The sequence below is a fragment of the Rhinatrema bivittatum genome, chromosome 9 (assembly GCF_901001135.1).
Source record: "Rhinatrema bivittatum chromosome 9, aRhiBiv1.1, whole genome shotgun sequence".
NCBI lineage: Eukaryota > Metazoa > Chordata > Amphibia > Gymnophiona > Rhinatrematidae > Rhinatrema > Rhinatrema bivittatum.
The window spans coordinates 264,478,255-264,490,347 of record NC_042623.1 but is presented as its reverse complement, the minus strand read 5'-3'; the positions used below and the strand labels follow the sequence as shown (position 1 = coordinate 264,490,347).

The window sequence follows — 12,093 nt, the reverse complement described above, 5'->3', positions numbered from 1 at the left end:
ATGGCCCTTTGCCCTTACTATGTGACAGGGGCTACAGATACCATTGGTCGGCCCCTGTCACATGGTAGGAGCAATGGACGGCCGGCGCCATCTTAAAAAATGGCGTGGACCATCCATTGCTCCTACCATGTGACAGGGGCCGACCAATGGTATCTGTAGCCCCTGTCACATAGTAAGTGCAAAGGGCCACCAGTGCCATTTTGATTACTGGCAGCCGAATGCCCGAGAGGGGGAGATCGCTCCCAGGACCCCCGCTGGATCACCAGAGACTTTTGGCAAGTCTTGGGGGGGTCAGGAGGGTGGTGGGTGGTTAAGTTTTTGTGGATTTTTTTTTAGCTCCATAAGATGCACAGACATTTTCCCCCCACTTTTGGGGGAAAAAAGGTGTCTTATGGAGCGAAAAATACGATATTTCAGTTTTAAGCTGCTGTTTTCCAATTTGTAATGCCCTGCATTTCCTGCTGAACTTATGAGACCAGCTGTGTTCAGAAAAGCATCCGACATCTCACACATACTCCATGACGACTGGTTCGGATTAGTTATGATGTCATAAAAAGCAGTGTTTAATGGAGGAGGGATCATAAGAGGCTCTGAGGAGATAGACTCAGGAACAATGTTGGGAAGTATTTTTCCGTGGAAAAGGGTCGTGGATGTGTAGAAACATCCTCCTAGAGCAGATGCTGGAGACCAAAACTATAGTGGACTTTAAGGTCATGGGGTAGACCACAAAGTTTCCTTAGTTGCAAAAAGAGAAGAGATCTGAAACACAGCCCACCAGCAAATATTTTTAGGGCCCTACTGGACCAATTCATCAACTAATTTTGGTGTTGCCGGTATGAAGGACAAAGTGGGGAAATATGAAGCTTCAGAAGCCCTAATAGAAATATGGGCAACCACACTGAGATGATTTTGTACATCACCCAGAGTCCAGATAGGCAATTAATTTAAATTAAGTAAATAAAACTTTGCAGCAAGGTCTGTCTGGCAGGGTAAGGCACTAGGTAAGCGGCAGATCTTGTGCGCTCATCTGCAGAGCTCAAACAAAGAAGATAAAAATCTGTCCTGGATCAGGAGAGAGACTTTTGTTCTATGGCTGGCAGCTGGGATATGGCCTTGTTTGGACAGGAGTAACTGGGCAGATTGGTCATGTTCTGTCATCTGCATGTATCAGAATTATAAATATTAATTGTACATTCATAGGTCAAATTTCTTCATAAACTAAAAGAGAAACAAAAAAAGAAACACATAACAGTCATGCAAGCAGAGCAAACACACACTGGCAGCCAAATAACTGTACTGTTTCATTAAATAATCTTTCTGCTAAAATTTAGCTCAAGAAGGAAACTGATTAGAGTTTACAACAATGTCGTCTTTGGTTACTGCTGCTTGATTTGGTGATTTCAGGAATGAAGTGACAAATGCATATTTGAAAATACCATTGCTATTTAATATTTAGCATTTTATTCAAACATAAATTAAACTTGGCAGTTGTGCATTTAGGGTAGCCCTAGCCCAGTAAAACACATTTTTTGTTTCTTATTATGCTGCACATCCTATTCAGATCATTCTGAGAGTGTCTGTTATCTAGCTCTAAAAAGAGTCTATGGTGTATCATAGTAGAGCTTTTATTTTGCTGGGTATAAAATGTTTTACTATAATTAGGGACCAGAGAGGCTCATGCGTATTGTACTTTATGAGAAAGCTGCCGCCTTCTGTCTGAATCACCTGCTTGAGTGTGAGAGATTTTCTCGCCTTTCCCAAACTAGTATAAAAGAATTTTAGAAACTGGCTTCAGGCAGAGAAATGTTTAAATGTACGGTGAATGCCTAGCAAAGATGTCTTGCTTGGTTTTTAATTGTATGCCCTTCCCTTCTCCAACTTCTCCCCCAGTGGGATGAAGGGGAAAGTGCTCATTAGTAGGGACGTGCATTTGTGTAAAAAAAAAAAAAAAGTGTCCATTTGTTTGGCCGCCTAATGCGCCTCTAACAAATGGACAGATGTGCGCACATATGTCTACAGTGCACCCAAATAAGCACACAACCATTCGTTGTACAGACATCTGTCCATTCATTAGAGACACGCTGGGCACCCAAACGAATGAAGGCACAAATGCACATCCCTAGTGCTCATCCAAGACCGTGCCCCTCCCCCACCCGCATGCACGAGCGAGCACACGATCCCTCGCACCCTTTCTGCGCCACTTTTGCGCCAGAAGGCACCGCGGTAGCAAGTAGTCTTCCCAACTTGCTTGAGCGCGAGACCTCCAAAGGACATCTGAGATTTTTTAATTCGTGTCTGCCGCACTGCAATCTAACAGGGCTGATGGCTTGAGCTATGGGGCCCAGTCCATTTGACATTTTTATTAAACCCTGCAAGGCATTCAACCCAATAGCTGATGGGCTGTTTCTCAGTCATGTACAGTACTGCTGTGCACAGCGTAACAATGACTGGAGCTGACGTTGCAGAGCAATGGGTGTAACTTTACCCATTAACTAATTAATTAATTTTTTTAAAAAGAAAATGTGTAAGTTAACAAGATAAAAATAAAGCACCTAGTTTCTCACCTCTTAGTAAATCTCCTTTACCTAGTGTTTGTCTTGCAGAATAGCTTTTTTTCATTGTATCCCATAACTCCTCTCAGCAGAACCATGCGAGGTGCCGCTAGTTTAATAGATATTGATGCTATTAACTCATAACGTGTATACTCATCTGTAAATCTAGCTCATATATAAGTCGATAGGCGATTTTGAGACCAAATCCTATTGAAATGAATTGTATACGTTGAGATTTAAAATGAGTGATCTACCAGGAAGATTCAAGAAAAGCCATGTCCGAATTAAAAAAAACAAACAAAACAAAAAAAACCCATCACACAGCGCACTAACTTTAGGACAGGTCAGCGGCACGACCAGAGTTAGCTGCATAAGTTAAGCAGCTAACTCAAAATATCAGTTAGCTGCTCCGTTTCAGCACTTCACGCATACGTACGCGCATACCTCACGGACTTCAGAGTAGAAGCAGAAAAACAGATTGTATGCATGCATAAGTAGAACCGGCATTTTTGGGCCTATTTTTCAGCATAATTTTCTCGATTTATATGCAAGTATATACGGTATATTACAGGAATAGACTTCATGAACTAGTTCTGTTTTACTTGAATTGTATTTTTGTTTTTTGTTTACATCTGTACGTAGTTGCCACACATGCCTCATATAAGTGAATGCTTGATGAAAAGGAGTTTGAAACCAAGTGACCTGAGAGATATGACTATTGGACAGCTACAAGTGATAGTCAACGATCTCCACTCACAGATAGAAAGTAAGTTAAAGGGACAGCGCATGGACTTTTTTGTTGCCTTGGAATGAAATTGACACACGTGGCCTTCAGGCTGGAAGATGCGGAGACCTCTTGAAAACTGCAATCTGATAGTTCTCCTTTTCAGCCTGTAACGGTCTTTGCCTTTGTATTGTTTATACTTTCAAAATCTTCAGCTGCACTCTGGAAGATTTTGGAAAAACCCGTGCCAGTACTTTTTTTTTTTTCAGCTTTTCTTTCTCCACCCCCCCCCCCCCCCCTTCCCATCATTGTTGCTCAGTGAAGTTTTGGTGAGTGAGAAATTGCCTGCAGGGCAGTGAAGTCACACCTCCTGCCTTAGGGATGCCACAGACCACACTATCTGACATCACAGTCCTTCCCTTTTTCAGGCAGCGTGTGAAACTGACAGGAGAGAAGGCTGAGTTACGTACACACTCTGCCTGAAAAGAGAGTAAATGACAGATTAAGTTCTTTCTGTGGCTTTCATTCTGTTTTCCCTGAGGGTGAAGGCAGTGTGTGTGTGTGTGTGTGTGTGTGTGTGTGTGTGTGTGTGTGTGTGTGTGTGTTGTGGCTGATCTCCTTTGCTAGTTTGCCAGTCATTTATCTGATAACGTATTGACGTGGTAGCTGTCCTTGCCGTGAATGACAATACACACAAAACAACATTTGTTCTGTTTGGGGGGCTTGCTTTTTTTTTTTTTCTTTTCCCATTTTATGAGAGGCTGTATAAAGCACTTCAGCCGCCACTCTCTGTAAGTGTGACTGTCTGCGGGCTGCTTTCAAGCAGCTCTCTGGGGGATTCATCTTTCTGCTCTTCAGAAAATGAAAAGAGACAGCGCAATCCTTTATGGACCTTTTTCCTTTTTTTTGAAGTAATGTTCTGAGCACAGTAGTCTCCCTGGTTAGGAAGCCACATAACCTGTGGGATTTTCTGGTAAAGCATCATGAACCGCCTCCATGTCTCTCCCAGTCGCTGCAGGTAGAGCACTCTTACACCAGCAAAGCGCACCAGCATGACTTGTGTCATTCCTGTGCCCTGACAGCGAAACTTAACAAAGCAGGCTGTGTATTCAACAGAACATATTTCAGGGGGCAAGGGCTGTAGTCCAAGACCGTGTTCTGCAGGAAGGAGACCCTTGCCAGCTATAAAGAAAACTCTGGTTTCTGTTAACTGAAAACCATAAGAGGTTATTTTGTTAGACACTGTCTTTAGGAGATGAGCCACAGTTTGTGCCTTGTCGGGCATTACAGGGATCCATAATATTAATTTGTTCATTGTCTGCCAATTGGTCCAGCACTGTCAGTGGAAGGGCCAATCCCCTTTCAGAATTCTGAAAGGGGATTGGTCCTTGCACTGACAACTGACAGTGGAGGGGACCAATCAGCTGCGAGGCAGGAAGCAGCCCTGCCAGAGGGGGAGGTAAGGTCTTCCCCGGCTGGGGGTCAGGAGGAGGGAATTTCGCGCGCTTCCAGAATTTTAGATGGGTAAGAAGCGTTTTGGGAGGGTGGGCAAGTCCCACTCCAATCCGGCTACCTTTTTTTGTTTTTAAGGTGAGGGGGTGGGGAGGGAGGACTGGTCCAGCGAAACCCGACCACATAGGGCCAAGCTAGGAAGGAGGGAGATGCCAAATCGAGGGGTTTTGAAGTAATGACGTGCATAATGCCCTTGTTAAGCTCTAACTCCCCACTTGCACAGGTTAGCCCCGGGTAATGATCTACCCTGCTGCTGTTTTGGGTATGTCTCGCTTTTTATGGACCTGGCAGTTTTCTGCTGCTTCCTTTGGGCTTCAGCTACAGAGCAGAACTGGGTTACAGGATACGAGCCCATCTGTCCAGGGGTCTTTCTTCCCTTTTTCATATCCCTCTCCCAACTCAGCCCAACCCGCTGCCAGTAGCCAATAATCATGGCTCCCTCCAAAACCCAGCTAATGTGAATGGTTAAGTCTGACCCCCACCGTATGACATCACTGAATGATGTCTGAAGCACCCTCTCTTAGCAGCTGTAAATGCCACCTCTGCAGCATTGCCAGGCCAGGGAGTATATATCAGGTCACCCACAGGACTGTACACGGCCCTTGCTGTGGAGCTGCCAGCCTTTCTCTGCCCTGTTGTAATGTCAGTTTTTTTTGTTTTGAGGATTTTTGTTTGTTTTTTTTTGTGATAGGCTTGAATGAAGAATTGGTACAGCTTCTCCTTATTCGAGATGAATTGCACATGGAGCAGGATGCAATGCTGGTGGACATTGAAGACTTGACTAGGTCAGTAGTAGTTGCAAAAACAAATAGATGTGCACAGTCCACGCTCACTGTGATGTTCACCTTCATAACTAAGACCTTTATATTTTAGGGGAGCAAATATTCTACTCGCATCTGGTAAAATCAGAAAATGATTATGTTGTCCCATTCACGGAGACATAATGCACAAACAGCATTGACCTTTCTCTGCAACATTAAGCAAATGCAGTTATAGATGCTGTGGTCCATTGGTTTTTGAAGTCATTCAGTGAATCATAGTGGCACCGTATAATTGTGAGGGGAATGTTGGAAACTGCAGTCCATTGGCATTATGTGCTAGCAGATGATAGCCATAAATATGCAGCTGTTTGCTTACCAGTCATCTGATATTTTCAGCAGCCTCTCTTATGATGCATTCTGGAGACAGTGCAATCTGTTTGAGTTGTACAGTTTGTACTGTAAAAGTGCAGGTCAACAGATTCTCAGTTTTGTCGAGTCCTTCTGTTGATTCTCACACTGAACATTTTCTGGTAACTGAGAGAAACACTTGCACAGTGAGCTCGATTCACCCAAACTCAGAAGTTGAATAAGTTTCTGTTGGAAATTCTTTTTACCAGGCTCAGCAAATATATGGATTCAGATCCTCTGTTTAAAAAGAAAAAATAATAAAATTTAGTTCAGAGAGACCCTTCGTTTCTCCCTGATGTTTAGATAAGCCTCTGCCCTGATCACACAATGCATTAGCAAGCTCGTTACAATACACCAGACTTGGTATCCCTTTTCAGAGCTGATCTCCAGATGACACCAGTATCTAACATGAGATGGAGGAAGCACACTGAGCATGCTTAAACATGTTGAATTCCACCTAGGGCAAGAAGCCAAGATTACTTTCTCCACTTCAGTCACCATATTGCACCACTTAAAAATATGCGGAAAAACAGTCAAAAAAAAAAACTCTAGTCTGTCATTTGCTGTTGAAAAAATATATTTATAATTTGTAATGATGAATGGGAGCAAGGGAAGATTCAAATGTATGAGAAATGCAGAGAAAAAGTTTAAATCTCTCATTCTCTTTGCACAGTTTGTCTTGCCCTCATTTCTTTTGCAGCAGTCCTATATATCAAGAATTTTTCCCCTTTACAAAAACTCACCTCTGTATTCAGTAACTCACAGGCTGTGTTCTCCGCTCCGCACCGCACCTCCTATCAGAGCGTGCACTTGCACCTATATACTGCATGGGGCGGAGCTGCATCATCCGAGGGCCTTAGGGAAGATACAGAAGAGTTGTTGTCTAAACAGGACACTGCAGGTGTCCTTCAGTTCATGTCTCATTCAGCAAGGCACCTCTCTTGTGGAAGCACAATGGGCAGTTCTTCTCTACCATGTGTGCTACAGCCGCAAAGGATATACCAGGGAATAGTATTCTAACCAAGGTACCCACAAAGGAAGTGAGACAGAGAGAAACACCACTTGTGTCTCATCTCATCCTAGAACAGAAGCCAGTGAGAAATCCCTGTTTACAAGTAAACTCGTACACATGGACTATGGCAGGAAGTGTTCTATGGATGTGAAACAGGTGTGGCACTCAAGACTGTAACTAAAACAATGCCTCCATTAAACGAGGCATTCTTGTAGTTCTTCAAGACCACCATAATAGGCAGTACTGGCTTAATTGGCCTTCAGATTGCCTTATATTTAATCACATTGTCATAGCTCAATTTTGTTTTTAGTCATTTTTAAGGTATTGCAATTAAAAACAACGCGCTTATTTCTCTTCTGGCAGCCAATCAGTGTTCACAGCTGTTCATTCAAATGTTTCCCAACATGGGTCCGTGTTTTGTTTAGTTATCTGCATTTGGGGGTATACGTTATTCAGCCTAAAGCTTCAAAACAATATAAAGTTGACAACTCTGTTAAACCTCACCGCTCAGTGTTAACCATGCTCTTCATCTCAGCAGCAAATATTCCTATAGCAAACAATATTTACTATAATTGGCATCATAACTAAAAACTCAATTATTTTTAATGCCATCTTTTCAATAAAGGCTCAAGGTGTTTTACAAAAATATAAAACCATACATCAGTATAAATAATTAAAAGCACAACACATAAAAACAGTATAATCATACACACCAAATCAAGTATAAATAGAATAAATATATCAAAAAGATAAAAATCTGCAAACATGCATTATGTAATAACCAACTAAAAGACATAAACCCCATCGATAGAACTAATATCAGAAATACAGGGCATATAAGCCTAAACCTAATTTGTTTTCTTTGGTTTCTGATCTTCAGTCTTTGCTTTAAAATCAGCTGTCTTTATAGTACTGACCTGTAATAACTCTTTTCATTACTGTTATCCTTTTGCTGAAGGAAAAAAAACTTTGTTTTAAAGAAATAAGAAATTCAAAAGCTGTAACCAACTTGGAAAACAGAAGTACTGCTTATAAGATTCAGGGTTGAAAATACTAAAATTAAAAATAGGCTATGTGGCTAGGAAGTCTGGATCACACCTCCTGTCCTTCTTATCTTTCCTGAAATCCTTTATCCAATTAATCTCTAGCTAATTTTGTCATATGGATAAGGCTGCTTTAAATCCCTTTGCAGTGCCATGCTTGTGGTCACCAACAAGGCTCTCATAATTTCCTTGTTGCCTGTCATGTGATTTCCTTCTGTATATTTCCCATTATTTACCCTCTAAAGGCCAAACTGAATTTGGGTGAATTGAGCCCTGCGCATTGGTGTACTTATTCTCAATCTGGTCCCTGGGATCTAGCAGGATAGCCATAATGAATGTATATGGGAGGTATTTTCATACAATGGGAGTGCATGCATAGAAATAGTATGTGCAAAGGTTTAGGCACCCCAGTCAGATTGTATGTTTCAATGAATCTCTGTGTGACCAGAACCCTCTACATGCTGTAACATTAAACTTGTCCTAAAAGATGTTGTGTCCAACTTATATCTATTCAACTTGCAGAGAAATCTACTTTAAATATTTTATAACTTGGATCTTCATACCACCCCGCGAATGCCGAGCATGACATTTACTCTGTATTTTCACCACTCGGGGTAACCTTTAATCATTGGTCCTTTCAAGATTTTTATAAAGTTTTTTTTCAATTTTTTTAAAAAAGAGAATGCCAGCTGCAATACTTCCCCTTGATTAGGATCCAGAGTCCGACATGATATCATGTTTCACATCCTGCTGCCTCAGGGACCCTCCAGATACATGATTATGATTTTCATTCACAGTACTTTTCTTTAGAAGAGAATTAGAGGATTCATTCTGACTCTTTTGAGCGGACGACTTCTTTGAAGATAATCATGTATCCGGAGGGTCCCTGAGGCAATAGGACGTGAAACGTGATATCATGTCGGAGCGGCCTTGGAGGGAACGGGGAAAGCCATCGGGGCTCCCCTAGGGCTCGGCGCGCGCAAGATGCACAAGTGTGCATCCCCTTGCGTGCACCGACCCTGGATTTTATAACATGCGCGCGTAGGATTAAAAATCTGCCCAATACTCTGGCCTTTCTAACCTCTCAGGTGCTGATTGTTCTGTCTACTTTCAACAGTCATGGGCTCCTCTAAGCAGCTGTCTGAGCATTTGAAAATGAAGATAATTCACTGTTACGAAGCAGGTGAAAGCTTTTTTTAAAAAAAATCTCTGAATGCTTCCAGATAGCCATTTGAATTGTCAAACATTACTAAGAAATGTACCTCACATGGAACTTTTGACGTCAAGGCAAGAACTGGAAGACCAAGAAAAACCTCTGAGAACTGTCCAAAAACAGGTCAGATCTGCAGAACAGAACCCAGACAACAATCACCACCTGAGAGGTTAGAAGGATCTCAGAGTATGGAATTGTCTTCACCTGACTATCTAAAACCTAATGAGTCCTCCAATTTTGGGGGCCTTAATAACTTTTTAAAAGTACTAATCAATCAACTAGAAGGATGTCCAAACTTTTGTACATGCCATATTCACTGTTTTTTTTTATTATTTTCCGTCTCTTAAAATTAGCAAATAGCAATTTTGCATTATTGCAGAAAGATGTCATGTTAATTTTGTAGCATGTAGAGGTTGTGTCAACTTCTGTTCATGTAGATACTCATTGAAACATGGCTCTGGAAACTATATCTCATTTTTTCGGACCCACAGGGCCTCGGTCCTTACCAGATTTAATTTTAAGATTGAGCATTCAGTTTCTGATAGCAGCCAGACACTTGCCCAGTCTTTCCAAAACCTCTACCTCAGGAGTGGCCAACTCCAGTCCTCCAGATCCACAAACAGACCTGGTTTTCAGGATCCACAATGAATATGCATAAGACAATTTTGCATGCAATCCATTGTATACAACTGTCTCATGCATATTCATTCCTGAAAATCAGGTCTGTCTGGCTGGCTTTTCAGGACTAGAGTTGGCTGCCCCTGCTGTACCTGATCACCATCTATTGGAGAATACAACTGTATATTAGCAAAGAAAAAATAGGTAGTACAGTAATCACTAATTGCATGTCAATGGCTGTAATGAACATTGAAAAGCAGTAGTGAACCTTGGGATCCCCATATAACACCTTAGATAGAAGAGACACTGTCTTCCCTATACACATTTTGTGTTCTATCCACAATAAAAGGATGAGCAATCTAGAGGCCATCCTCTAATCCCAGCCTCTGACAGATGTCGTCTTAGAAATATGTGATTGATGGTATTGAGTGTAGCTCTGAGATCAAGAATGATCAGAACAGCGTTCGAACCCCCCCCCCCCCCCATCAAGCATCAATGTTAAGTTGTCAGTCATAGAAACCATCACAGCTTCAGTACTGTGATACCATCTGAAACCAGCCTGAAATTCAGCTAATGAATCAAATCGTTTTCTTCTCTTAATTTGTGGAGCTGGATCAGGACTGCTGCTTGTAAAGCTTGAGTGAGGAACGCTAAATTAGATTCCAAGATGCAGATACATTAAAGAGCTAATTGCTCCACCTTAAAACGTGAATGGCATCTTCAGGAATTCTCCTTCCATCTCGCTCCTGTAGCTCCGAAACCACTTATATATTGTGATGTGTTAATATTGACATGAAATCAGCCTAGCTAAGAAGTGTGACGCCAGTGTGTGAGAAACTGCATTTAGGCCTAAAGGCAGTTTGCACTGCCTGTCCTCGCATCCTTTGCGTTCGCGAGGGTGGTTTTGGCAGTGAGCCGGCCAGAACCTGGTTAACCTTCTTCTGTTTTTTATTTTTCAGACATGCTGAAAGTCAGCAGAAGCACTTGGCAGAGAAAATGCCTGCAAAGTAAAGGGTGGGGAAGGGGAAAAAAGGAAAACCATCACATTAGGAAAGCAAGCTAGAATTTATTTTGCTTCTGTGGTTGTACAAACGCTGATGCTAAAGATGGTGCACAAGAAAAATCAGTGTTAGTCATTGAATAACGTGCAAAGCTTTATGTCCAGTGATTGGCCTCCGCTTCTTAATTTATTTTAACTTTTTACTTGTGCCACTAAATATCAGGCATTTTAAGAAAATGTTATTACAGAAAAGAATGTACAGTGCTTAACTGCAGAACTACGGGGAGGGAGAGCCAGAGGGGTGGTTTGGTTTTTTTTGTTTTTCTTTTTAGAGACTTTTAAGTTGAAACAGTATTTTTGCCATGACTACTCCTTTATTATTCACCGTAGTTTTAAACACAGAAACTGTAATTGACGGTGCTATACAAGTCAAGAACTACATGCCTGCCTCGTAGTGACATCGTAGCTTTCAGTAATCTCTCTCTATACTTTTAATCAGTTTTCAACATTTTGTGAATGTTGATTATCTGACTCTTTTTTTTATTATTATTTTTTTTAGATGTGCTATTAACATTCAGTTGGATTCTGAAAGTTATCTTGAAAGTTTTATGTAAAAATATGTAAAATAAAAGTTTAAAATTTGTTTCATATGATAAGTCTTTTTGTCGGACGGTGCCGCGGAGTGTCCTGGTGATGCGTCAGCCGGTGTTTGCCCTCCTGGTCGATTTTAAAATCGCAAGGCAAAGGGGGGGGGAGCGTCTGTGGTCGGGGTCCGAGCAGTCTGACCGACTGCACCAATAACGTTGTAGGCCAGAAATGCCTACAATTATTTTTTCTTTGAGAGCTGTTCAGAATGTACATAAGGCCTGTAGTGTTTAGTTTTAAGGTAGCATGAAGGGAAAAAAGAAAACAAACCACCTTTAAAACAAATTCTAGCTGGGCGGGCACCGTGCTCACTGAAAGACCTGGCCTGGATTTCCCAGCTTCCCTCTTCTGTTCCTGGGGGGGTCGGGTGGGGACTGCCAAGGAGATGGTGTTGGTAGCCCTGGGGGGCGAGTCTGTCATTTTCCAGTGGCCACACCCAAAGAGCCCTGGTGCCAAGTCCCAGCTGGAGTAAACATAATTTAAGAAAGGGATATAAAACAGGGGGGGGGGGGGGGGGAAATCCCTATAGATAGCTGAGAATGAAAGCTCACGGCAGCAGGGCCCAGCTGTACTGGAAGTCCAGAGGAGCCTGAGAAAACAGGGGG

General features: G+C 42.0%; 1 protein-coding gene across 5 annotated transcripts in view; it reads left to right on the top strand.

The window, feature by feature from the left end:
• Positions 1-11,486, top strand: part of LOC115098554 (schwannomin-interacting protein 1) — a 944,827-nt gene extending 933,341 nt beyond the window's left edge. For all 5 annotated transcript variants that reach the window (XM_029615175.1, XM_029615176.1, XM_029615177.1 and 2 more), the window contains 3 exons: positions 3,195-3,318; positions 5,480-5,573; positions 10,803-11,486. In XM_029615175.1, coding sequence (XP_029471035.1) covers positions 3,195-3,318; positions 5,480-5,573; positions 10,803-10,854 — 270 coding nt within the window. In that variant the 3' untranslated portion in view covers positions 10,855-11,486. The remainder of the gene's footprint in view (positions 1-3,194; positions 3,319-5,479; positions 5,574-10,802) is intronic.
• Positions 11,487-12,093: the final 607 nt, after the last annotated feature.